At 43.9% G+C, this 26,491-nt stretch overlaps 1 protein-coding gene across 1 annotated transcript in view; it reads right to left on the bottom strand.

Annotated features, from left to right (window-relative positions):
- Nucleotides 1–11,975: 11,975 nt before the first annotated feature.
- Nucleotides 11,976–26,491, bottom strand: part of col6a1 (collagen, type VI, alpha 1) — a 29,270-nt gene continuing 14,754 nt past the window's right edge. Inside the window, exons 24-35 of the mRNA XM_062527527.1 lie at nucleotides 26,353–26,388; nucleotides 25,462–25,524; nucleotides 20,158–20,223; nucleotides 18,780–18,815; nucleotides 17,752–17,788; nucleotides 16,234–16,242; nucleotides 15,946–16,079; nucleotides 14,883–14,998; nucleotides 14,514–14,697; nucleotides 14,052–14,226; nucleotides 13,921–13,950; nucleotides 11,976–13,685 (exon numbers count right to left, since the gene is read on the bottom strand). Of these exons, the coding sequence (XP_062383511.1) occupies nucleotides 13,081–13,685; nucleotides 13,921–13,950; nucleotides 14,052–14,226; nucleotides 14,514–14,697; nucleotides 14,883–14,998; nucleotides 15,946–16,079; nucleotides 16,234–16,242; nucleotides 17,752–17,788; nucleotides 18,780–18,815; nucleotides 20,158–20,223; nucleotides 25,462–25,524; nucleotides 26,353–26,388 (1,491 nt within the window). The 3' untranslated portion in view covers nucleotides 11,976–13,080. The remainder of the gene's footprint in view (nucleotides 13,686–13,920; nucleotides 13,951–14,051; nucleotides 14,227–14,513; nucleotides 14,698–14,882; nucleotides 14,999–15,945; nucleotides 16,080–16,233; nucleotides 16,243–17,751; nucleotides 17,789–18,779; nucleotides 18,816–20,157; nucleotides 20,224–25,461; nucleotides 25,525–26,352; nucleotides 26,389–26,491) is intronic.

Raw genomic sequence — 26,491 nt, 5'->3', positions numbered from 1 at the left:
GAGAAGACTGGTCCCTCCTTTTGCAAAAGAGCGTACATTTCACTCGCACAGCGTTCACCTACTATTACGCGTGAATCCACATGGGGGCGCTGTGAATCCATATGGCGTTTTTGACGCTGTCTGCATTTCATTACATAGTGCTTTTGTTGTAGATTTCTTTACCCACATTGTCTGTTGAAAGGGCTTTTAAATGTTAAGATGCATATGTTTGCTCAGAGCACCCCTAGGGCATGTCTTTGTGATCTGCACTGAATTATGATCTCTATTGGCATTTTCTAACAATATTTGTGGATTATGCATGTGTGCAGGCCATTGTTTTGGGATTTAGAACATGGAGGTGGGCCCATCCAGTCCACATTAAAAGTATCAAACCGATTTCCGAGGAAATGGTATGGTAAATGCAACTGCAACCCCCTCTCCGAGGTAGAGAATTGTTCCGAGGGAGAGAACTGTTCAAAAAGGAGAGGATCTTGGAGATGCACCACCAAGATGAAATTCTCAGTTAATTCTCCAGAATAACCACAAGAGACTGCGAGTAACCTCACATCTGGAAGATGTTTCATTGTAGTTACAATGACCTAGTGTTGTGTTGAGCAGTGGCAGTGAAACTGCTAACACAACATCACAAGGGCCTCAGCCTGGTGTGCAGCTATAAGGACACACCATCAAGTGACCTGACCAAGTGTCGTAGGTGAGCTAACTCATGTACACAAAACTCAAACTGGGATGACTCCATCATGAGAGCAGGTAAATATTTAGAGTTTGGTCTGTTAGGGCCTTCAGTTCAACGTCTGTAACCACAATAACTCACGTGTAAACATCGTCGGGCCACAGGAAAATGTGACATGTGACTTTTCTGCAGGTTAAGCACAGTGCTGACCGGAGATGTGTTTTGACACTCTGAGTAAAATGCGTTAGTGGACTTATGAGTGCTGAACACATCAGCCATCTGGTTTGAGACACTCAATTTGGAATTCATCAGCACCTTGTCAGAGATGGGAGTCATGTTGCAGTGTTCAGTCCTAAAGTGAGTTGGAAGTCTCATAAGAACTATTTGCTCTCTCTATAGAATAGCTTCAGAGAAACAGTAGCGTTCAAGGTTTTATGGCTTCAGAAGGTTTTTTGTGTGTGTCTCTTTCTGACTCATAACACTGTCCTTTTTGTTAAAAAAAAAAGAGAAGCAGAAGTTTTTTGAAGAGTTTTCAAAGGACACTGAGGATTTAGTTAGAAGTATCTGGTGAATGGGAAATATACAGTAGGCCTATATTTCTGGATGTGACGTTTAGTAAAATCCCCCTTTTTAAATGTTGTAAAATCATTGTGAATCAGTATGGAGCGTCATCAGTTCAACCAATCACAGCCTCACACCTCTTGGTGGAACCCAGTGGAAAGGCCACAAATCACCGTTGCCATGGTGACAAACCAAAACAGCATCACTTCTCATGGAGCATAGTGTGTGATGCTGGGCCACTTAGCGTTTGACGGGGTTCCACTGCGCCTATGAGTCATGTTCGCTCTCAGAGCACCCATTAAATCCCTCAGTCTCTCTCTCTCTCTCTCTCTCTCTCTCTCTCTCTCTCTCTCTCTCTCCCTCTCTCTCTCTCTCTCTCTCTCTCAAGCCACACTACTACTATTCACAAACTCACATGCTGGACACACATGACTGCAAAACTTCACTCCCGCCAAAATGTAGCTCGTCGCCACTCTCAGTGATCCTCCATTATTATTTTAAGAGGCTGCTTTGTGTCGTGCCCCGCACATGTGTTTAAAATGTGAGATTGTCGAGTACAGCAACAGAAGTTACGCATGACATGAGTGATGTGATGCAGAGGGCACGGCGAAACCCTCTCAGGTCTCGGATTACGCACAATGAGGAGGCAAATTGTATCTGGGTGCCATATGTGACCGCATACGGTTTGCTGTAGCGTTTAGCTTTGCGATTGGACCCATGTCTGAGATTTTGGAGGATGAGGAGGGATGAGGAGGGAGGAGGGAGGAAGGAGGGGTGGGGGGTGGGTGAAGAGGAAAGGCCGAATGAACGTTAGCTCCCACGTCCTCCCCTCAGCCATCGTGGAGTCTGAGAAAATCCCTGCGTATAAGAATGAAGGAAAGGGGGGGTGGGGGGTGGTGGGGTGGTTACATAAGACTACTGAGCAAGCCAGGAAAACGCTCCGTGTCTGGATGTGAGAGCGCAGGAGGAACAGCACTGTGTAAGGCTGGACTGGGGCTGTTAAAAACGGTGTTGATACCCTAAGGCATATTCCACAGGCCATAACGCCAGCTATTCCTGTAGTGTTTACCACGGCCATTTTATTTATCTCTCATTATGGCACACAGTAGTTTACATTATAGCTGGCTTTTGGTAGATGGAGACCCTGGCTGTGTCTTGAGTCTGTTTCCCTGCTGAAGATGCTGGATTGCATGTTGCTGGGCTTAATTGGTGCTATTTTATGATGCTGTTAATAGTTGAAAGTCAATGGGTGCCAACCTGGAGAATAGGCTTGGCTAAATCCTCGTAACCAAGTAGGAGGTCTGTCTGTTGTTTAAACAAAGGGGTGTCATGCACAGTAAACTCACTCAGTGAGATTATCCACAGATAGCACACATACACACACGCACACACACGCACACACACACACACACACACACACACACACACGCACACACACACACACACACTCACATGCATGCACACACACACACACACACACACACACACACACACACACACACACACTCACATGCATGCACACACACACACACACACACACACACACACACACACACACACACACACACACACACACACACACACACATGCGTGCACAAACACATGCACGCACACATGCACACACTGACACACACACACATACGGCCATTGCTCATACGGCCTTGGTTGATAAGTTCTCACCTGAAAGTCATTTACTTGCTATAGACTATAGAGTGGACTCTCAATACACTCTCTCTCTCTTTCTCTCTCTCACACACATGCACATACTCACTCACACACGCACACACACACACACACACACACACACACACACACACACACACACACACACGCACACTCTCACGCATGCACAAACACACACACACACACACACACACACACACACACACACACACACACAATAAAGGTTGCAGTAGAGGAAATTTCACGCTTTGACTTTTGTTTGACATAGTGAGAGTAAATCATACAATGTACACTAAACATGTTCAATAAAGTTTGTTTGAGATGTCCACTTGAGATGTTCTTAGTGTTGGACAGACCCTTTCCCATGCGTCTCATAGTGAGTTACCTCAAAGCAAAGCCAGAATGCAACCCTCCCTTACCACAGTACTATTTTCTTTGTGCTGCCATCCAATCTGTGATTATTCTGTTTCCTCAATTTTGTTCTAGGGAAGGGATCTGTTTGGAATTGATTGTATTTTAATTTTTGACTTCCAATTTTGACTGATCCAATCCAATTCCCTTTGGATGAAAGTGTCTGCTATAAATACAGTTTTTTACAATCGCTTTGCTACTATTTTCAGAACCTTGATGTCATTTTTCACAACTCTAGACACAAAACTCAAAACGGTTACCACTTGTAACACAGGTTATCTAATATTCAAAACATTAGATCGTGCATTCACATCTTCAAAGAAATCTTGCACTTGCACAATCATTGGTTCAAAAAACAAATTTACTGTGAAATGCCACTGAAACATAACTATAGATCACCCGCACACAAGTAACCTATAGTTTCATTGAGTCATTGTTCGTACAATCATTAGATATTGTAGAACAAAATAGGTGATACAGGTTTCATTATGACTACAGGAACAGTACAGTAAACACATCTCTGTAAAAGTACTGCAATAGTAGAGAGAATACTACAGACACAGTGGAATCATTGAACAAAGTTTGTAATACAGTATATTGATGCAAAACACTACACTACAATCACAACATAGGTTTGTTTGAATTAAAGTAAAAATAATTAGCTATGAAATAGAAAAGAAAAGACAGCCTGATGAAAATATCAAATATCAAATATATATATTTATTTTACTCTATATAAAGATATAAAATATTAGGCTATACCATGGATATTGTAGTATAATTGGTTCATGCTCCACGCTAATTGGTGACAGTGAATCTCATTACAGTATCTTGAAACTTTCATGATTTGCAGTAAACATGGAAGATTGTGTGTCTGTTTCGTGTTTCCATGCAACTATGCATTAAGAGTAATGTAACAGTTACTTATCATTTTGAGCAGTTGTATCAATTGATAGTTAGATCATTGTAAGGAAATGAATAGACGCTCATTTGAAATGTAATGTGTGAATTGCCTTTTGAAATAGTAGTACTTTGATGTTAAGTTGTATCATATTGAACAGGTGAGTTTTGTTGAATGAACAAATGATCTAAGTTGTATGTGTATTGTATCCAAGCAATTGAGAAAAGGGTTAGAGTTTTGAAAAATGTGCATTTTGATCATTGGTTGTGAATTTTGTGTCTAGGGTTGTGAAAAATGACATCAAGGTTCTGAAAATAGTAGCAAAGTGATTGTAAAAAACTGTAAATGACTGTAATGTAAATGTAAAGGTTTGTCTTTGGGTATGTACGGCGTGTCTGCTTTATATCGTTGGACTTTGTATCTCTGGAAGTGATGACATTGCCCATAGCGCTGCTTCCTAACATTGAGCAGAAAGAAAAAAAGAAAGGACACTTTTTCAGATGTGAGAGAAACTTTTTCTTCTCTTCTTCCTTCCTCTCTCTCTCTCTCCCTCTCTCTCTGTGTCTCATGCCCTTTCTCCTGTCTCTCTTTTTCCCCTCTCCCCCTCTTTCTTTCTCTTGGCGAGGGGTGTATATTTCCTTAAAAAGAGAGAGATGAGGGGGGACTGTGTCTGTGGGGCCCTACTGTGACTCATTCTGAAGGAATGGCTCTGCTTTTCTCCCCCACTCTCTCTCTCTCTCTCTCTCTTGCTCTCCCTCTCCCCCTCTCTCTCTCTCCATATTGTAGCCTCAGTCTTGCAGAACAGCAGAAAGACCAAAATCCAGAACCTTCAATATGCGTTTGCTCCATCATTCCTCATCATCTCGTTCTCATCCAAACCAAACAATCTGAGTCATCGCCGAACACCCGACTGGTAGCAGTGGCGTGGCCTCAGACTTTAGCGCTGTGCCCCGGAGTTAAACCCTGTTCTTTTTAATTGCAGAAGCAGAGATGATGAATGTCATCACTTCCAACCTGAAATAAAGAGTGTGCGAGTGAGCCTTGTGCACTGCTGTTAATGCAGACCGTATGAGCCATTAAAGTTAAAGCAATTCGCCATGCTTATTTGAAACTCCCCCAAATGCTGCTCTCCGGGGGCAAGGGGCTTTGGGGGAAATTGTTCAGTACCAACCAAATTATGCTTGCTTTGCCAAGTGTTTAAGCCCCCTTTTCCAAAACTCCGTGGGAACAGTTCATCAAGGCATTGCCTGATTTCACCATCTGCTTACAGTACAACATGCTGCCTTGTGCCTACACATCTTCCATTTCATGACTGGCTTATCTTATCAAGAGAGGCAGGATTTATCTGTGATAGTGAGCTACACCTCATTCATGAAGACCTTACCTGAAGGAGAAGCAATAATGTAATGTTGAGATGTTGCTAGAGGGGTAAAATAACTTGGTTTTGAATCAGGAAAATGCTCTCACACATGGCCACATACAGATTACTGTAGAGACACTTTTGGGCTACAGTAAAATCATTTGATACCTAAGGCCAATAAACAAACGGTTTAAAAGTTGTATTAACACTGACAGTTTGGTTACTTTCTTCAGCTTACCACAAACCAAATATTTTGATATGTCATCAACAACATTTGCACTTGAGAAGATAGTTTTCTCTCTCTGCAGGGTATGCTTTAGGGTTGGACAAACATTGTCATATTTATAAATTGAACCGATATTTGTGTGTTTCTTGATGCAATCAGCTTTGACCTTGTTAGTTCCCAAGTGACAAATGAAACCACATGTAGTGTTAACAAAGAATTGTGTGTAAAGCCATGGACCTCAAGCATCTTCAGCTTGTGTGTAAAGCCTTAGACTTCAAGCATCTCACTGATTTCCCGATGGGGACAGTTTCACTTTGTTGCAATTTAGTTGAGACCCTCGTGACGCAACTCTGCATTGTGGGGTTTTGTTACGGCACGCAAACTCTGAACCAGCACCGTCTGGGCATGTAACTGCAGAACACGAACGCAGCTGGAGAACACCGGTGCCTCGTCTCCCGACATTGCACAGCATTTCTCTGGCGTTGATTGCAGACTCACTCTCAACTTTCCCTCGCCATTTTCTCCAACATTCCTGCTATTTCCTCTAAAGCCAGTGTGACAAAACCCATTGGACTTAGCCACGAGAGTGCTTGTCAGACATGTAAGCAAAAACCTTATTCACAGGCCCCGAGTCACCAGCACCTGAAATCCACATGTGGACGAGGTTTATTTTCAAAGGACAGGACCAGCTTTCAACGCAGCTCTGTTTGCAGATACTGTACATCAACCACCACTCGCCTTCCATGTTCTCCACTAAATGGTGAATATAAAGACAGCGATGGATTTGGAGCTTGGGGGCTCAACATGTGCGTGCTCAATCCAACTCCCCCACCCCAAACCTCCTCTCCAGCCATGACCGCTACCACCACAATCCCACCCTGACTCTCCCTTCTGCTTCCCATGACATTCTCAAACCCCAGAAATTAGAATGATTCTCCGCTGCTCAAGCTAATGGAAGCAATAGGCTGCAGAACGGGTCTCTTTCAGTGCCAAGGGGGTTATGGGTCGTCAAGGGGAAAGAGAGCTTCACTCGCCGCCCCAAAAATGGCATCGTCGTCGTCGTCAGGCCACCACCGAGTCTCTGAGAAGAGCCGTTCTTTTGTGAGCACGAAGGCCTGCTGGAACAGCTGAGCTGATCCTTCCATTGAGTCACTTGTGTAAATACGCCGCTGTGGTCATTCACCCCACCTTCCCCTCCCAAACCAAACCTCACCTTGTGCCACCAGCCACACTCTCTCTCTCTCTCTCCCTGGGCACAGAGACCGCCACTCCCACCCCCGCCGCTAACAGGCGCTGGCTTTTGCGGATGTGGAATGGCACGGATGTGGGATGGGAGTTGCTCAGTTGTGGCCTGTTGCTCGGCCTTGTATGTTTTGGAGCCACACTGTTCATCGCTGGTTTTGGTCTCCTTGGAAAACTACTGTTGACTTGGACATGAGGTTCAATAGTGAACAGAGCAGAGCTAGGCTTAATGAAATGAAATGAACTGTTTGAAGACTGAACGGTTTGTGTGCTTTATAAACATTCGGTGGGCTTTTTCCCCTTTACTACACAGAATTTCCAGTAATTCATGAGTAATTTTTGCACTGTACATTGTCATAGTTGCTCTCCAACATGCATGTATGTTACATTGTAACTGAGTAACAGAGTCTCCTGGTCTCTCTGGATAGTATCCACTTTTTCACTACAGCAACAGGAAAGAATGGTAATTGTATTTTCAGCATTGCAAATCAGAGACACCTACATATCAATTGGATTGGCCTCTGATACATAGAGTTGGCTTTACATCGCAAGTGATGAAGGTCAAATTGAGCAGCCACATCGGGAGTCAGGATGTCAGATAGCCCTGGTGTGCAGGCCCTCTGAGTAAAAGCAGCAAAGCCTTGGATATCCTCCATCTTCCTCTCCGCCCTTTCATCTGCGCCGCTGAGCTCGTGCCGTACGCTGGTCACCGCTCTGTTCGGCCCTTCCTGCCTCCGGGCGCTCTTGGCCGCGCCGCTCCTCTCATCCATAATCCCGCTCCGTGTGCACATATCCCTACCGTCCGTCCCGCGGCGGGAATCTGCTCCAGATGTCGGCCCTTCGCTCTCCAGAGCCAGGCCAGCTGGGAGTCATTAGCTCGGCCACGCTTTGCCAACACCCCCTTCCCCAAAAAACCCTCCACCGCTCCTCTCTCTCTCTCTCTCTCTCCCTTCATCCCTCCCTCCCTCCTTCCCTCTCCCCATACCCCCTTTCTCATTTGGCCTCATGGACATACACAGCCAGAGTTTCCATTGCTTGGGACTGAGTGGGTGGCTCTTGCGAATCGGGGCGGTCGGAGGTTGGTTTGGGGGGTTGCTGTGGGAGAGGAGTCTTTTGGGGGGCTGTTGCGATGTTGCCCCGTAGCTGTGCCCTGCTGCCTCACCCTTGAAGTATTCCTCCATGCCAACCTCCATGCCAAGCAGCTGGGTAATGCCACTTTCCAATTTCCACACCCTAATAGCACATATCATGTTCATCTCACTAGGCCGAGTTTACAACTGCTAAAGCAGGCATCCATCAAATTATGTAGAACGTTTTGTCATGTTTACAGTAGTTTATACCGTAATAATCACATTTAAGCCAACAGAAAGGTGTGAGCTGACAAAATACAGCATGTTGGCATGTTTCGGCGTTCTTGTAGTGATCACCCAAAGTTGAAAAGTCTGCTAGCTCATGGCATGGTGTGCTGGTTAGATTGGCGCAACCACCACCACCACCACCGACATGGCCACCGTTCACCTCCACAGGGAAAGAAAAAGAGCTCCAACGTAATTAGAAACACACTCTGCTGTCTCCCTGCTTTAAATGTTCCATGGAAGAAGAACTTTGAAGAACTCTCTCATTTCTTTGGCGTGGATGAGTACATAATGAACAATTTTTTGTCCTTTTTTTGTTTGGGGTCTTTGTCCTTAAGATGCGTCTGGCTACTTTTCAGGCTTACTTCCCTCTCCAGTGAGCGTTCTCTCTCTGCCAGTTTCCGAGGAACTGCCTGTGGGTCTACCGGCTTTGCTTAATATATCAGATTTGTGGATTTTATACACTTGAGCTTCTCTCTGCATCAACAAGTAGCGATCAAATCTCGGGGAGGTTTTTTTTTATTTTTATTTTTAACACTACCCCCTTTTCACCCCCTTTTCTTCGAAACTGGAGGGAGGAAATTGGGCCTTTAGTTTACCACAGATGAGAAATTTGTTTGATGCATCTGGTCTCCTGGCTGTGATGTCATGACTGGCCTGCAAACCATGGGCAGATGATATACCAGAAGTACAAAAAGATATCTGCAAAGCATGACAAAATGACTATAAATAAATGCTTATTACGAATCCCTGTTCCTAGGAAATCCAGAGCAGTGTGCTCTTGGATGACAGAGTTATGCTGGCTTCAGTGTCAATCCTCAGAACAATCTGTGAGAAGCCTCGAAAAGTCTGAGACAAGACGTGACGTGTTCTCAATACATGCTGTTGGTGTTAAGTACTTTGTTTACTTGGATAAAGACGGAGGAATCTTTAGCAATACACCATGAAAAAAAGATCTGCGGCTGTAAAGCCAGGCTCACTGGAGGCGATGCAGCATCATACAAACAAAGTGTAGCCATATGTTATCTGTTTTCAGTTGGTGCAGCTCACCATTCATTTCCCCCAGAACCTTTCAGGAGGAAAAAAGCAGTAGAAGAAAATGAAACACTGATTTCTCTTGCTTATGGGACAGCAGACAGAATTGTAGTTTTATATTGGCGTGGCCTATCTTCAAAGACGCCCTGTAGAACTCCAATATATTTCTGAGCAAAGACTAAACAAAGATAAGACTTTGGACGAGAGTCCGCCAGCTCTGTTTACAATGAGGACAGCGAATACAGCAGATATGGCGCGAGCTGACATGAAAGCTGATGTGAGGGGAGTGGAGAGATGAATGCTAATGTGTTAATGTCCAAATCAGATTTTTTCTTAAACCTTGCGCAGTGTGGCACCATACTCTGTTATGAGGCGCAGAACTGAGAGCACCATATCAAACCACACAGGTCAATAGGCAAAACAGGCTCCTTGACTTGTCTTGAACCTTGTAACTTGCAGAGCACCGACTATGAAGAACCAACTAAATTTGGTGGTCAAACTCTTTGTAGCACTGGAACAATGACAGATACCGACAATCAAAAGGGCTCTCAATAATGATTTGTTGCTGTTATTTGAACCATCAGCCACCGGAGATAATTGTCAATGCAATTGACAGACACGCACGCACGCACATTATAAAACCAAAAAATGTGTCACTTCCATGATTATACACAACTGCACAAAATGAACTCTTAAGTGAAGCTGGCTGCGGCTATGGAACAGTGATCAGTCAGTTCAAGGTGTTTCAAAAATCCAGCCTGAGTCCTGCTGCCTGTTTGTCTTCATTAGGACAAATCATGTTAACAATTTCAATTAACCCTGGATGGAATTGAATCATGGCGTCCAGTTAGGATGTGAATAGTGGAAAACAAAAGAAATCTGCAGTAGCCTGGCACAACATCAGCTCGGGAGCTGGACCTCTTCCTTTGAGGAGTAATTCAGACAAATTAGGCTACTACACCTTACCAACCTTTATGAAGCCAATTTGATGGTAAACAAACTTGCAATAGCCTCGGAGAATTGTTCACCTAACAGAGCCATACAGCACAGTGCGAGTCGCTAAAGGAAAACCAGATATGCAACTCCAAGAAAAGTGCCCAAACGAAGACATCTTGCGAGAATCGTGAAACATTATCTTGTCAGCAGATAGGCCTAATAGCTCTTTGGAGATATCTTTTGCCTGTTGTTAATCCTACACCTCCACAACAAATTCAATTCAGTGGGAACAAGCCATAAGAAGTAGGCTATTTACAATGCCAGAGTAAAATATACCGCAACTCTGCCATTGAACCTGCATACTATAGGTCTACCTATGTAATGTACACTTGCAGCGGTAGGCCTATGAATAGAAGTTGAACATGCAAGGAGGCCTGCCAAAACTACTTTGTTTATAATGGTTTTAATGTAAGTTGGACAAGAATGGCCATTTGGATCTACAGTAGCCTACAAGCTCTCATTCGGGAGACATAACAACCACTAAGTCATGCATTGTGACCATCAATATTATGCTGTTATTCCTTAATGAGACCTCCTTGAACTGTTTCTTTTACAATGCTTTATGCATAACATGACATCCACCCAAAAATGTATACGGCCCGTGCATGTGTGGTACGACTGAAGAGTTTGAATTGAAACCAGGCCTTGGACACAAATGTTTCCCAGATTGTTTATGAAATACACCGTCTTGCTGGGAGGTTTGCATATGCAGATGACATCACCTTTTTGGCTGTGATGCTGAGGGGGCACACAACTCGGTCAGACAGCATTTCCTGAGCGAGCCTCATAACTGTCACAACTCTGAGACATTGAAATTGGCTTTCACATCAATCTTGTAGATAGGACATAAACTACAGTGTGTGTGTGTGTGTCCATGGATTTAACAAAACATTTGGCTTTTTCTACAGAGATAATGAATTGCAGTGATGAGTGATCTCATCGGTAGTGGTAAGAGTAGTGTAACAACCTTCATCTGATCAGAAATTTAAGTTCACCCATTGACTGAACAGAGGTGGAAAACTCCAGGTTCAGAAAATGAAAAGTCCAATCATGTATTCGTTCTACCTGTGCACTTAACACAGGTGATCTCGTCAATTAGCTGCTCTACCTGGCTGAAGAGGTGTGCTAATTAGAATCTGTTGGATTAAATGAATGGTTGGCACAGATATGTGGTAGGATTTTTACTTTCTGAAGTTGGACTTTTCCACCTCTGTGACTGAATACAGTATATAGAAATATACTAATAATGTAGTCAATGGGTAGACCAGTGACATTGTTTGCTTATTTCAGTGACTGAAATTTGTGTGTGTGTGTGTGTGTGTGTGTGTGTGGGGGGGGGGGTATGGCTTCATCTTCTAAGAATATTAACGTCTTTAGACATACGTAGGCATAGCTTCTACTGTATACTAAGATAATAAATAATGTCTCAGTTGTTGGCCTCTCATACTTTTCATGGCATGCCATATTGCAACACCCTAACCAGGCAAATCTACTGGATTCCAAGCTAGTTACACAATTGAGATGAGCCAAAGAGCTGGGGTGAAGCATTCTTTATTGAAAATACCTCTTTAGCAACACTATTGCTGTTCTCAAAATACATGTCTGATGTGTACAGTACAAAGCTTTACACAAACCTAGTGGTAAAAAATACATCTTTGGGAAAAAAAAGTATTGCAAAAATGGTTTAACATGAACTTTTCACTGCTTAGATAGAACAATCAAGCTTCAGGTCATCCTGAGGGAATGAAGATAGCACCATGTTAAAAAAAAATGATATGTCATGGAATGCAATTTGTTACCCTTGACAAACACATCTTTGAAAACACCTTTGAAACTAAGCCTCAGTGAACATGTATGCATACGAGAAGTGCTGGTAGGTGAGGGGTCAGGCATTTATACAAAACATCTGTGAAGTACAAGATTTGTATGAGCTATACTGAACATCTGAAGCTGAAAACATCCATTTCCTTCTAAGGGCAAATGACATCCTTTTGATGTAAACATAAAGGAGGACATATACAGCCATTTGGACGGCTTGACCAGCAAACAGGTAAATGTTCAGAGGAGATAACGCACTTCTCCGACATATGTTGATAAACAGAAGCTAAACATTTATGCTAGTTCGGCAATGCACTCCTCCTTAAGATGCCGAAATGAAATCAAACTGTCTCAATACCTTGACAAATGGTGAAAAGAAGGGGAACCTCCCTCTGGAAGGGACAAACGAAAATGTCGGAAATAATTCCAGATAATCACCACGGCCATAACTACATTGCTTCTTCATAAGATCAGAAGTGCATGAGTGCTTTAGACACGCACCAAAGTTTTCACTGCAAATGTTGTAACGTCAATAAAGTCTAAAGTCAAATCTTACTTTCTTTTTCGCGTTCACACAATCATTCACTGTCGTTAAGAATAAAACAGACAATGTAACGCAAATACTCCTATGTATGTTTTTCTATTCATAATGAATTCATAATCACGACTCTAGGACACCCTAGGAATAAAAAAAGCCCTAGATTTTGAAGCTTTTGAAAGTATCCAACCCCCCTAATTTCCCTTTTTGAAAACACCCTCTTTTTAAACCCCACCCCATAACCAATCAGCTTTGTTTCCTCAGCTCTGAACACGCGCCCCTCTTTAGATGTTCAGAGAGATTTTACGGGACACAGTTTGGTAGAACACGCCCCTGAGGAGGGAACTGTAATCGGTGGCGCGGAAGAGGTGGCGGTGGGCGTAGGACACATCGAAACTGCGTCCCCGGCTGACCATGTCGCGCAGGTTGGCCTCGTTCACCCGGTCGCCCACGGACAGCACGTACAGCTTGATGCCAGCCTCGTCCAGCTCGCGCACGCGCTTGGCGATGAGGCTGTTGGTGATGCCCTGCGAGCGTCCGTCGGAGAACACCAGCAGTTTCTTGACCCGACCCTGGCCGCCGCGGAAACGAGCGACGGCCGCCGACAGGGCCCCCATCACGTCCGTTCCCATGTTCTCGAACGCCGCGTCGTCGATGGTTCTCAACACCTGCGTCAGGTTGTTGGTGAAGGCGCCGAGGTCGGACGAGCTGCCGTACGTGCCGACGGCCACGCGGACGTCCGCGCGGTTCCTTAGGCCGCTCTCGGGAACGGTCAGGAAGCGCTCGGCGAGCCTCCTGACGAACTTCTTAGTCGAGTTGAAGTTGTTGCTGCCCACACTGGCTGAGCTGTCCATCAGGATGCCAATGTCAGTGGCCGCGTCAAAAGAGACTGAATCATGTCAAACCAAAGGACAAAGAGCCTTTCATTAGAATGAATGGTTGAGATATATTTGAAATATTTTTGCTTTAAATAATGATAAATGACTTAAGTTGTTAGTGTTAAGTTTATTACACGTAAACATAGTTATGTACAGTAGGTTAAACATATTTCTTTGATTTTTCATGATTAACAACATGGTTAACAATCTGTTACTGTAATTTGATAGCAGTCAAAGAATACTTACTTGGGCATTTGTAATCAGGACATTTCCTATCTGTTGGAGAAAGGCAAGTAAACAGAGATAAGGTTTATTTCCTGGAGATAATTGCACAGAGAAAGGCATATCAATGTTTTCTGAAAAAAAAAAAAAGAAACCTTGGCAAATTTGTGCAGTAAAGTTTTGCAGGAAGGAATCTTCCAGGAGCTCAGCAAAGTTGTCAAGTTCACGGAAGAATCCGGGCTTCTGGGGGTCGGATGTACAGGCGAGATCCTCCAGCTGCTCCTTATTGGGCAATCTGCCTGAGTAATCCTTGATTCCCACTCCACCAACCTGTCAGAATTCAGCCCACATTAACACCAAACTCCACAGTACAACACAACAGGTTATTGGTGGCGTATCACTAAAATAGAGCACTGCATACCCATCCACTCATGGCATAGTTTAGTATAGTTTGCTTTGCAGCAGACTTTTTCTTTACTTGATAGTTTAATAGTCAAATAGCATATCAGGAACCTGACAATAATGTTGTTGTTAATTGATTGATTGTTTAAGATGAAGCATGCTAAATAATTCAGAACAGATCTTAAGATCATAATGACATTTTTATACTGTCTTACCCTAATGCCGGTATTACACAGTGTAGTCAGAGGTGTCTTGTCTCGGATAATATCGGAACGTCCGTCCGTGAGGACAATGACCACAGGGTTTCGAGGGTTGTTGCTTGTGATCATTTTCTTGGAGAAGTCCAGCGCCTCACCAGTATAGGTTGCCTCTGCTAGCCACCTCAGTTCTTTCACCTTCCTAAATAAACACAGGACATTTTGCCAAATTTTTTTTTAACACCTTTCACAGACTACACACAATTAACAGGCCAACTGAAATAACGTGATGCATAAGGAAATAGATTAAACAGATAAATTAATGAGGACAACCCATTGTTTGTGTGCACAGTAAGTATTTTGAAGTTATCTCTTTTTCCAACGTACTGTTTGAAATTGGCCAAAGCGACCCTGCTTGAACTGCCCGTCTCCAGCTCTACAGATTCCTGGGCACGAGCTCCACTGTACTGGACCACACCAACGGTGGATTCTGCACCGTCAAACTGCAAGACAATAAGATGATTGACAAGAGGAAACAGACATATACTGTAGACATAGGTGACTAAGTGTTGCCTTTGAGTACAGTACACAGAGCAAGACCCATTAATCAAATAAAAAGGGATTCAATTATAGGACTGTGGTAGAATAATGCAGTCAAATGTGGTGTCCTAATTCAAAGTGCAGTCTCTCCACAAGTTCTTGTGCATGAAATGCAGCCATCATGTGGCTTGTGGGAGAAAAGAGTTGACTCATCATCAATGGCTGTGGTTAAAGACTTAACACTATGCCCATCATTCAAAATAAGGGCTGCTGATTGCTGTTGTATTTCCAGTTAATGCAAATGATGCAAATTAACATGGAATGAGTTAGTTTTGAGGCTTATGCTCCAGGATGAATCTCGCCTGTGTGACAAACCGTCTTAGGACTTACAGCAGTTACAGCTGCAGATCCACTGTATTCTAAACCATTCCTTTAAGAGTGCATCGAGTTTAAAGCTCATTAGTGCACGGCACGCCAACGCTCTTAGAGAGAGCGGAGCACTCTACAATCTCCACATCTGATGCATATTACCTCTTTACCCACCACTGGGGCATTCAGATGATCCCAAAAAACAATCCCACACAGGAAGTGGCAATTCAGTTGTAGAGACAAGACAAGCTTTTAGGAGACAATAGTAGCACTAAGCACTGATTAATTATGGGCGCTCACTAACATAACAATTAACCTATGTGCATATGAGACAGGGAATGAGCGAAAACAAAGAATAACGAGAACCGTGGGAGCACAAATACTGCGGCACTCCTACTTTATAAACACCAGAACATTTCCACCAGTTGGCTGGTCGCCTAAGTGCTCGCTCTAGGGTGCTCTGGCCTTGGGCTCTTGAGGCGATTTCAATTGTTATTTGTGCTTCATAAAACATATCAAATTAATTTGAAAAACCACTGACCACCACTCTCTGGTCTTTCACCAGTCTGTCGATGACGGTTAAGATGAAGTCCTTAGCGAGGGCGAAGTTGCCGGCGCCAATACTCTCCGAGCTGTCCACCACGAAGGTGAGGTCCAGTGGGCCGCACTTGCACTCTGTGTGAAGTTACGAAGAGGAGATAAGTGGACCACACATACTGTACATTTCAACCTCATCGATCTGAATCACAGATGGGACACAACAAATTATATTTTTAAAGCATTCCTGTTTACAGAGTTTACAAAAGGTCTGAAGGAAAAAATGACTCACCGCAACAAGCTGGGAGCAGAAGAGGAGGGCAAGAGAGAGAGAGAGAAAGAAAGACGAGGGGGAAAAAAACATAGATTGGATTTTCCATTGGTCTGGCAATTTATCAACAAACAGATGAAAGCAATGATACCAATGAGTTATTGCAATAAAGCTCACCACTGGCGCATGCACAATTTTGCTATTGAGGTAATGTCAAAGAAAGAGCTTTATGTTGGAAACTTCATACATTTAAAAAACAAGCAAAAAAAAACACTCCAAAGAGAGCAAGATCCTTCCAGTGGTCACTGTAAGCAGCCCTTGGCCTATTTTTCAGAAAGCTGCCTGACTCGGAATGCTGGACGTAGAAATCCCCATGAGTCCAGAGTCAGGGGTTCACAGTAGGAAATATAACTTCTACATTCTAATCAACCAACTGACAGTTGTTTAACTGTTCATCTCCAGCTGCACACTACTTACACACTCCAAAACAACACATGGTGCTTCGCAAAGCCGCTTTTGGTTTCCCTTGACCCATGCTGTACCTCCACCCCAGCCAATTACTTGTAAAATGCCATATGCTTTCTTACATTTTAAAGACAAATTGATCCATATATGGACAGACAGATCAATAAATAGATAGATAGATAGATAGATAGATAGATAACAGATAATAGACACATCTATTAATTTCCTATCGATCTACTGCTTCCTGAACTTCCCATTTCCTGAAGTCTGCCAGTCAACTTAAACAAAAAAAAAAGATAGCCAGATAGACTGATAGATAGTTAAAAACGTAATTATTCCTGGGGAAGAGTTAGGGTACTGAATAGGACATTCTGAATCACAAGTTTAGTGTCTCTCCGCCTTTTTGCTTATTTGTTTCTGAGCTGTGTCTCTCTGAGCCAGCGATGACTCCTGCGGTCCGAGCAGGTCCTGGCCCTTTTCTGCTGTGTGTCAGTGGCCAGCAGGGCTGGCTTTCTCATTACCCGCCCAAAGGACTCTGCCAGCTGCCCTACTTACATCCTCTCTCTCCTGCCTCCCTGGGCCCATGAGCACTAAAGGGACATCCCCCACCTACGTCCACTCACCATGAGGGCTACTACACTCACTAGCTAGATCTCCAACAGAGCAAAAGTACAGCTGGTGGCTAGAGTTTAGATGGCAGGACGCACAAAATGGTCTCTTTGAGGAGACTGCAAAGTGGTCATATCCAGTTGTCACACTCCAAACATGATACTTAAACCCTGTTGAGTCGCTTTGTTGCTTTGACAGACATACAGACTGTAAGTCAACTTGACTATGTTAAGCTGAGGCACCAAAACACTTCTTACAGCGCAGGGTCAGAAATTACGCTGACATTTTGACACGTAGTGGGTCGGGGAATGGGAGAACACACAAATCACTTGAGATTTCGCTGGGTAACATAACAATTTGCCAAATTGGGAGCCAGCCCTCAACACTGGAACATCTTATTAAGAGTTATGCATTATGTGAGGCTGACACAGAGCGACAGCTGAACATGTTAGAGGCAATACTTACAGCACATTCTCATGATGATGTCCAGAATCTCACAGTCCTACAACAACAGGTTAGAGGATGACATGAAGAATGATTTATTGTGGCGTAATGTACAGTAATTATGAACGACAGTAAGGCACATGACATAATTTTCTCTTGTGCGAAGCGCACTTGCTGTTAGACAAAATGTTCTGACAAGCTCAATAGTTGCATAACTGTGATTAAAAGCTGCATGCTCTCTCTTATTCAAAAAGTGTGTACATGTGTTATAGATGTTGTCAAAAAGTCAAGTGAGCAACTCAAAGGGGGCTTAAGCCTGTCAGTACAACCCCTGGGAATGGAAGGGCTTGTCTGTCGGACTCCTGGGAACGAGCTGTTTGAAGAAAATCCATACCACATGCACCATGACAGAGAAAGAGAGAGAGAGAGAGAGAAAGAGTAAGAGAGAGAAATAGAGCGAGAGAGAGCAAGAGAGAGAGACTGTCACACCTTGGCAAACTGCTCTTGGATTTGATTCACCCTTTGTGTGTGTCTAAGATGACACATGTTGTTTCAGTGTGCAATGGATGTTTCCAGCCAAGGAGACACACAACCTCTACCAAGGCCTTAACATGGAGGCATATCTGCAGTGCTACAATGTTTCATTTCATTTGGTAGATGGCCATTCTCTTCCGCCATGGGCTTGCTCTTAAAAAGCTTTGGTGGGTCATCGGCGCTACAGCTGTACTATTGCAGACACAGTTTGTCTACTCTGACTTTGCTGACCAATCCTAGTGAAATAAAGAAGACCTTTTGACCTGCCTTGAGAGGTTCTAGTTAGAACTCCCAGGGTGTTTTTTTGTAGCCAAGAGATAAGGAGGAGATACGTTTATAATGATATTTGAGCTGTAATGATATTTGAGCTTTGTTGACCGCAAAGGCTTGATTCACGCTGAAGACATTTTATGAGTCACCTTTTGAACTTTTGAGAAGACATCTTTTCACAAACACACACTTTTTTTTGTCTGAGAAAGTCAAGTCCAACAAGTGTGAAAAGATACTTCACTTACATCAGATCCAGGAGGCCCAGGTGGTCCTGGAGGGCCCTGAAAAATCAGACATTCAGACAAACACATGCGTTAAAAAAAAACAAGCAACGACTTTTGAAGGAACAACAAAAGAGCCTTCACACCAAAACTGTGGCATGATCTCATCGACACACTGTCACTTTTAATGACATCTTTGGAGTCCACCTGGGTCGACACCAACAAACAACAGTCGTGCCATGTCATTTGTTTTTGTGCATCGCTGGAAAGCACTGGCGTTGTGGAATTAGCATTGGCTTGTGCGGAGAGCCACTGGCTCGCCGCTGTCCAGGCCAAATAAGAGGATACTTGAGGTCTGCCGGGAACTCCTCCCTCCCTGGAGAGAGTCCAGTAGGAGAGTGTGAGCTCCACTAAATTACACCCTGGATCCAGGCCTCCATCCCACATGCCTGTATAACTCCGAGAGAGGCTGTTTATCATGGGCGAGACTAGAAAGTATGCAGCTCTGACTCAGCCCCACACTACATGTATGGCAGCAGACGGTTTGGAGTCAGGGGCTTTTAATTAGCAGTTTCTCATGGTACACAATCTGTCTTCTTCCCTCTTGTTGCCCCTTTATTGTCCCATCTTCTTGTCTTCTCACTCTCTCCTCTTCTGTTACTCTCTGCTGCTGTTCCTGTCATTTGTTGCACAACTGTTTGTTATATAATGACAGTGGGGTTTCACATTGAACTAACTAACTTCATGTAGAAAACTCAATTACTTACTGGGCCAAGATTTAAATCTAAAGTCTAACTCAAGCTTAAGTCTAATTATGCACTGGTGGGTCAGTCCAGTGCTTTCATGCTTTTCATATGCCACATGATAGTTTTACCTCATGTACAAGACATTGCTCATTGACTTTATAACCTTTACTAATCCCAAAGGGATGGTAGTGACTGTAGCGACTATTAACCTGAGATAACGATTTCTAGAGATACAGTACCTGTACACTGTTGGAAGCTAGTTCCAAGCGATGGTCTGTTTGTTCTGATATTTTGAAAGCTTCAGCTTGCAATCATAGAACTTTGAAGATTATAGTTTCCCTAAACAGTCATTCTTTGAATCATTTGAGAGCACTATTTGATAGCACTCTTTAAGACGCTATCAAAAGCTCTAACTGGTTTTCTTTCAATGAGTCGAACATTTGAGCACCCTCTCATGTGAGTTACACACCGAACTGAGAAACCTTAGTTTTGAGGGCAGTAGGGTTAGGAGGTATTCTTAGGGCCCTAGAAACAGGTCACGCATGACTACCTTTACAGCGCAGAGCAGCCTAGTTAAAAAACCCGCCCAGGATTGACCTGGGTGAGTGGGTGAGGTGGGGGCGGGGGGGGGGGGGGGGGGAGTTCGTCATACTTACGGGATCGCCCTCTGGCCCTCTGTGTCCTTTCGCTCCCTTGGGTCCTGGTTCTCCGTTCTTGTCGTTCTGCGTAAAAAAACAAACGCGTGATTAGGGAGGACGCAGAGAAGGTGGTTTGTTTGCACCCATTAAACCCAACCGCTCTGGCACCATGTCCTCTGATGACCTACGCCCATCTCCGCACCCCCAGCCGCTGCCGAGTCCTACAGTACAAGCTAGGGATGGAGGAGGTGGAGACGCTACGCTACAGGTTATATAGTCGCGCCCTGGGAGGATAATGCCAACCACCTGGTCGCCCATAAAAAAAAGAATGAGACAGGGCTCCTCCATACTGGTTCAATTACATTCAAATTCCACACTTCAAAGCGCATGCAGAGTGTCATACATAAAACACAACCCCCCCCCCTGGTTCTCTAGAGGCACGGGGAGGACTTGGGACTTGGGTGGAATGGCATCATTGTTTGGACGCCGGTAATTACGCTGATGCATATCAGACTGGGGCTTACTGTAGGTGGAAGGGGTGGGGGGAGGGGGGGGGGTTACTGAGCATAGAGGGGAGGTGGCCAATGAGGCCAACACAAGAGTTGTTTATGGGAGAATGTCATTACAATCCCCATTCTGTGAAAAAGTAGGCCATTTGGACATACATAACCCCCCCCCCCCCCCCCCCTTCACACACACACTGCCATCTGCTCCAGATGTGTGTGAGGCCCTGGCTTGAGAGTTCTGTGAGCCTTCAGCTCATACACACCAAACACACTATCAGAGGATCAACCTACACCACCCCCTCCCCGCCCCCCAACGGCCCCCCCTTGCAGCATGCAGTCAGAGAAGGAAAGATGCAACAGGTGAAGAACAGACATGGTAGGAAGGATATGCCAAACTTGCATACCAAGTGCATCTAGACTCAGGGGGTGGGCATTTCTACCTGCCCCACGATATGATTCACACTCTAATACATATGGCCCGATACAGACATAATGTTGAAGAAACATTCCATGGGGAGAGAAATAGCGAAGCCTTCCAAAATCATTGTCAGCAAAAGAGAAATGTGTGCGAGGGAGGCAGATGTACGTAGCGTGCACAAGGCAAACAAGAACTCCAGAACAAGGGACTGCCATGTTTATCATGCTGAAGAACCAAAAACAAAAAGAGGATAACATTCACATTTGGCACTGCGAAAGATCAATAATTGAGAGGCTAACTCCAGCTAGGCTGGAGATGCTGCTGACAATCCCAGATGGACCGATGCAAAAATGTGCATTCACTTTTGCTGAAAATGTTTGAAACAAATTCACCAAAAAAAAAGAGCCAAGCGGGTGATGTTTCTAACCCCCGAGGCAGACAAGGACCCCTGAGACGAAGACAAGGACCATGTGCAGCAGCCTGGCATACACACATGACATGACGGAGGGACCAAAGCCAGCTCCGGCTGATTGTGTTCTTAGCTTTAGTGGCCGACACTTTCCATTAGCATGTTTGTTTGAACGGGCCCCAGAGGCAGCCATTTTGATTGTTCATGCTTCACCAATAATGAGGTGGACACAATTCTTAATCTTTACCGCACGAGCCAAGTACATGGGAGAATAACCGTCTATGGTCAGTCGGGTTGAAGTGTGTGAGTGTGTGTGTGTGTGTGTGTGTGTGTGTGTGTGTGTGGCAGTGAGGGGTGGAAAGGAAGTTCGATGGGTTAAGAGATCGAAAGTAACACTGCCACCTGAATACCCAATTAAAGAGAATATGGGGCTTTTAACACGCAACTGTAAAAACAAACTAGATTTACAACCTATTGTTTCCCAATTAAGCATCTGCAGAGAGAAAAAAAAAAAATTCTTTTCCATGCTCCCTATGTGTTTTCCAAACTGTTCAGAGTGTTTCCTTCAAGAGTGAAAATGTACAGTTTGGGAGACACTCGAACAGAAAGCCACAACCAAACTGACAGAGAACAAGGTCCAGAACAATTTATGATCCTACATAATGAGAAATGATCAGGGCCAGAGCACGGCTCATTACTGTAAATCGGGGTTACTCACGAGACATGAAATGGAGCTTTGCGACTGCAAATGGACCTCATTTTTCTTTTCAATGCACTTTGATTATTTCGTTTTTTACTTTTGGATTTGCCATTTGCAAACCTTCTGTGCTCTGACTTTGAAACGTCTGGGGAAAAAAAACTCTTTAGATCTATGCGCACTCACATGTTTCTACTTTTCCCCCATGTCGAAAGCAACACTGTCCACATGGCCTCGCCTTGAGTGACGCAGATGTGGGGTGATAAGCGTGTAAGCAAACAAAGGCCACTCGTATGCAGAAAAGGCCTCACGTCTGTCTATTTTTAACGGAAATCGAAGAGTGCTCGTGATGCAGAACAACAACAGGATGCAGAAAGGATAAAAAAAAAGAAACATCAAACATCGCAAAGCCACCACAGGGCAATAAGTAAGCACTTTGGGTGTTTTCTTTGGAACACGTCAAGTGAGGCTAATCTCGAATGAGCATTGTAGCCGGCTGGGTGACAGAAATGTCCCCAGAATGACTCCCAGCTGACCTTGTCAGCGATAGTGTTGTAGGCTATTCGTCTGATTGAAAATGCTGGCTAAAAGAGACTGTTTGCCTAAGAGAAACATGTACCGTGTTACCTAATCACATATCACTACATCTGTAATATATAAATGATCAAAAGCTCAACTTGATGCTGTAACACGGAACACCCCTCTTGAAAGGCTTGTTATGGGCTAGCAGGTTGGGTTCCTGTCTGGGTCACTTTAACACTTTGAAAGGATCCTGGAGCTTAAGGACTGTGACATCATAAAAACAAGGTTACCATTAACAGGATATGACATCACTGGTATTTTGGCAGTGGAATACGAGGATAACGAGGAATGCACTGAATCCTGATTTTTAAGGTTCTGCCAAATACCAAATCCATTTTTAAAGATTTGGCCGAATCCGAAACCGAATGACAAAGCTGAAGATTCAGCTGAATCCGAAAGTGAACACGTGAGATACATTGCATCCATACAATGCATCCACCGTATAAGTCAGAGCAAAACTGACTAGCCAATCAATGCAAGCCAATGGGAAGTTACAGTTACCTTAAACTAAAAAGTACTCTAACTTAGACATTTCTCAACTGATGGCCATCAATTGTTTTATGGTCATTACTATTTTTTTGGTGGAAAATATTTTGCATTTTTGAAGAGAATGAAACAATTAACTATTTAATCTGACATATTATACCTATACCTTCAACATAGGCCCTAAAAGGTCAATAGGTACATTTCGACAGATGTGATGGTTTGGAATACAAGATGTACCAATGTCAGCTGCTTGCTCTTGAAGCTTCTCACATTAACAATTTTCTTTTTAAGGGTTTGTGGCCATCAACATTCAATTGACCTTATCTGAATGTAAAGTTAAAACTTTCGTCCTATTGTTGATATGCTGCACAACTCCAAAAGCGCCATTTAACACAAGCGACTCCATTTATACAAAACGTCATGTTTTTAAGGAAGCCTACAAAACACCCTGCAGACATTAAGTCACTTACAACATTTCACCCACAGCACATACATGTTAGCCCGCAACATAAACAGATTGTCTGGTTGGTTTGGAGCAAAGCCACTTGGAAACGCTTTATTTGCTCTAAGAACCCTAACAGTGAAAAGCATAAAAAACATTGGACCACACATCACCTCAACATCTGCAGTAACTCTAAGGGTGCAGGTTATGCTGAAACACTACGAGAAGTTGAATGCAATTGGCAGACGTTCAACTAAACGGCAACATTAATAATTTGTGAGAACAAGCCTCTCTAAACAAGAAAGATGATCAGGTTTTTCAAGAACGGAGTCAGAATGTTTTGTACCCCCTAATTCACTAAAAGATAGTCTATCTCTGTTTGCTTCCTTGAGCTATTCAGGGTTTTTTTTGGGTCACCACACTATAAACAGATAGATGAGACAGACAAACACGATCCTGTGCTGTTTACATATTTGTTTGCAAACCTAATTGAGAGGGTTCCTCCCTTCCTCTTAAGATTAACAAAAACAAAACAGCACGTTTCACAAAACCTCCACACTAATGTCCACTATCTGGGCTCCCCGAAGTGGCTTGCCAAACCACAAGGTCAGCAAGTCACACGGCACAGGTTTTCTAGACGGTCTACATGTACTTGATGAGAGTTTTTTTGTTTGTTATTCAATTTAGTCTGCCATATTGTGGACTCCTCACTTGCAATCTAAAGTGAGCACAGCAAAGAGAAAGCCACACATCCATGAAGCGCTACTGGTGTTGTTTTCAATCTTGTGAAGCATGCCGGATATGAACCGGGTGGGAATTATTACCGGTGCTGGACCAGCTGAACATTTTGGCCCTTAAAATCGGAAATTCTTGGCAAAGATGGATCCTTAAACTGCTCCCATTATGGGAGAGCACAAAGACATCTCTGTGAAGACGGAGTCTAAATGAAATGATCTACAGTACATGTCGCGTTTCAAGTTCATATTTTCTCCTTTCTCAGATGAACGGCAATAACGAAGTACAAAAGTAGTCAAACTACTGTAGAAACAAGGACTAAGGCAATTATGCCTGCATCATTCTACCACCCTCATTTAGTCAAAAGACCCTTCTGGTTGCTTTGAAAGTCCTATAAATCCTACAAATAATGGAGCCATAAAAGAATGCCTTGCATACACTATGACCCCAACTTCCTTGCGTCCATGGCAACGGAATACACACAGCTGCTTGTGTTCACCGCTCGAGCCGCCATCTTCACACGAGAGCAGAGCTGTTGAGGAAACATGTCTGACCTGCTCTATGCGGTGTTGCTGCTCATTTGCATGAACGCTTTTGGGATGGGAAACAGAACTGTAGGCCAACAACAGGCCCGATAAGGCTTCATTTCAGAGGACTGAGTGGGGGAGAAAGAGAGAGAGAGAGAGAGAGAGAGAGAGAGAGAGAGAGAGAGAGAGAGAGAGAGAGAGAGTGAGAGAGAAGGGGAGGAGGAGACCGCAATAAGCAAGGCCGACAAGAGATAAAAAATCAGGGAGTGAGAGGCAGTGAAAGGTAGAGGTGAGAGAGAGACAAAGAGAGAGACAGAGAGAGAGAGAGAGAGAGAGAGAGGGCAAACAGCGAGTGGGGGAATGAATGGGAGTGAAATGGGAGTGAAAGGAAGAGAGAGGGGGAGAGAGAGAGAAACAGACAGAGAGTGGGGGAGAGAGAGAAAGCAAGAGACTGATGGAGTAGGCGCAGATGAGTCACAATCAACCTCCAAAATTTCCATGAACTTCCAAACAGACTCACATCAGCGCCTGGGTCTCCAGGCTCTCCATCGTCTCCCTTGGGCCCGGGGGTGCCGATGACTCCCTGGAGAGAGAGAGAGAGAGAGAGAGAGAGACAGAGAGAGAGAAGCAATCGAGGATGAGAGGGGCTTCCCAGCCACAGAACACACTCACCATCATCTCCACCCGCCTAGCTGTGGCTTAGATGAGTTTGCACTCTTTGAGGTTAAGCCAGCACGCCCATCATAAATTCATATAAGATCACAGCACAACTGCTAACAGCTGCTACCAGAGTAGCACGACTCTTATCTTTGCATTAAAACACTCATGGATCAACCAGCATGCATGAATCATATGACTCATTAGTTTACTAGGAATCTAAATAGAACTTGTATGACTATATTTGTAACCCAAACAAACCGCTTCATAACTTTATTTAATCCCTGACAGCTCGTTGGGGAGTGTACTGTATTATAGTTATGATGAGGGCGAAGACTCCACTCCACTCCACTCAACTCTTGTGTGCTTGAATTAGTTCTACATTGCAGGTGGTTCTAGGGTTCTAGAGTGAAAGTGTGAAAGTTCTTCAAGCTAGCTGTTGCAGCTATATAAACAGACTTGTTGTTTATCAGTTGTAAACACTGCAGCAGAGGCGTGTATGGTAATGACTGCTTCACTTCCAACTAGGCCTCTAAGGGGGAGCCAATGTACTGAAGCCAGAGTTTCCTGGCTGAACCTGACTGCTTAAAATCCCCACATGTTCAGATGATGTAGATTAATTTTAGCATCAGACACAACTTTGTTTACATTGGTGTTCAATCAAACCTCAATTCAAATTCAAACTAACAAATTGTTGTTCACTTTACTACAATAACCCCACAAATCTAACAAAAAGGCACAAGTGTCTACATACAGGCTCTCCTGTATCGCCTCTTGTCCCTGGATGTCCCTAAAGACAGAAAGAAGAAAGAATGATTAATATTCAACACCTCTCTAAAATTGACAAAAAAACCCAATGTATCCAGCAAACCAGCAAAGGTTCTGATATCTAC

Source organism: Sardina pilchardus, chromosome 23, assembly GCF_963854185.1.
Source record: "Sardina pilchardus chromosome 23, fSarPil1.1, whole genome shotgun sequence".
In the NCBI taxonomy this organism is placed as follows: Eukaryota; Metazoa; Chordata; class Actinopteri; order Clupeiformes; family Clupeidae; genus Sardina; species Sardina pilchardus.
Note: the sequence above shows the minus strand (reverse complement) of the source record. Positions and strands in the feature narration are given on the sequence as shown.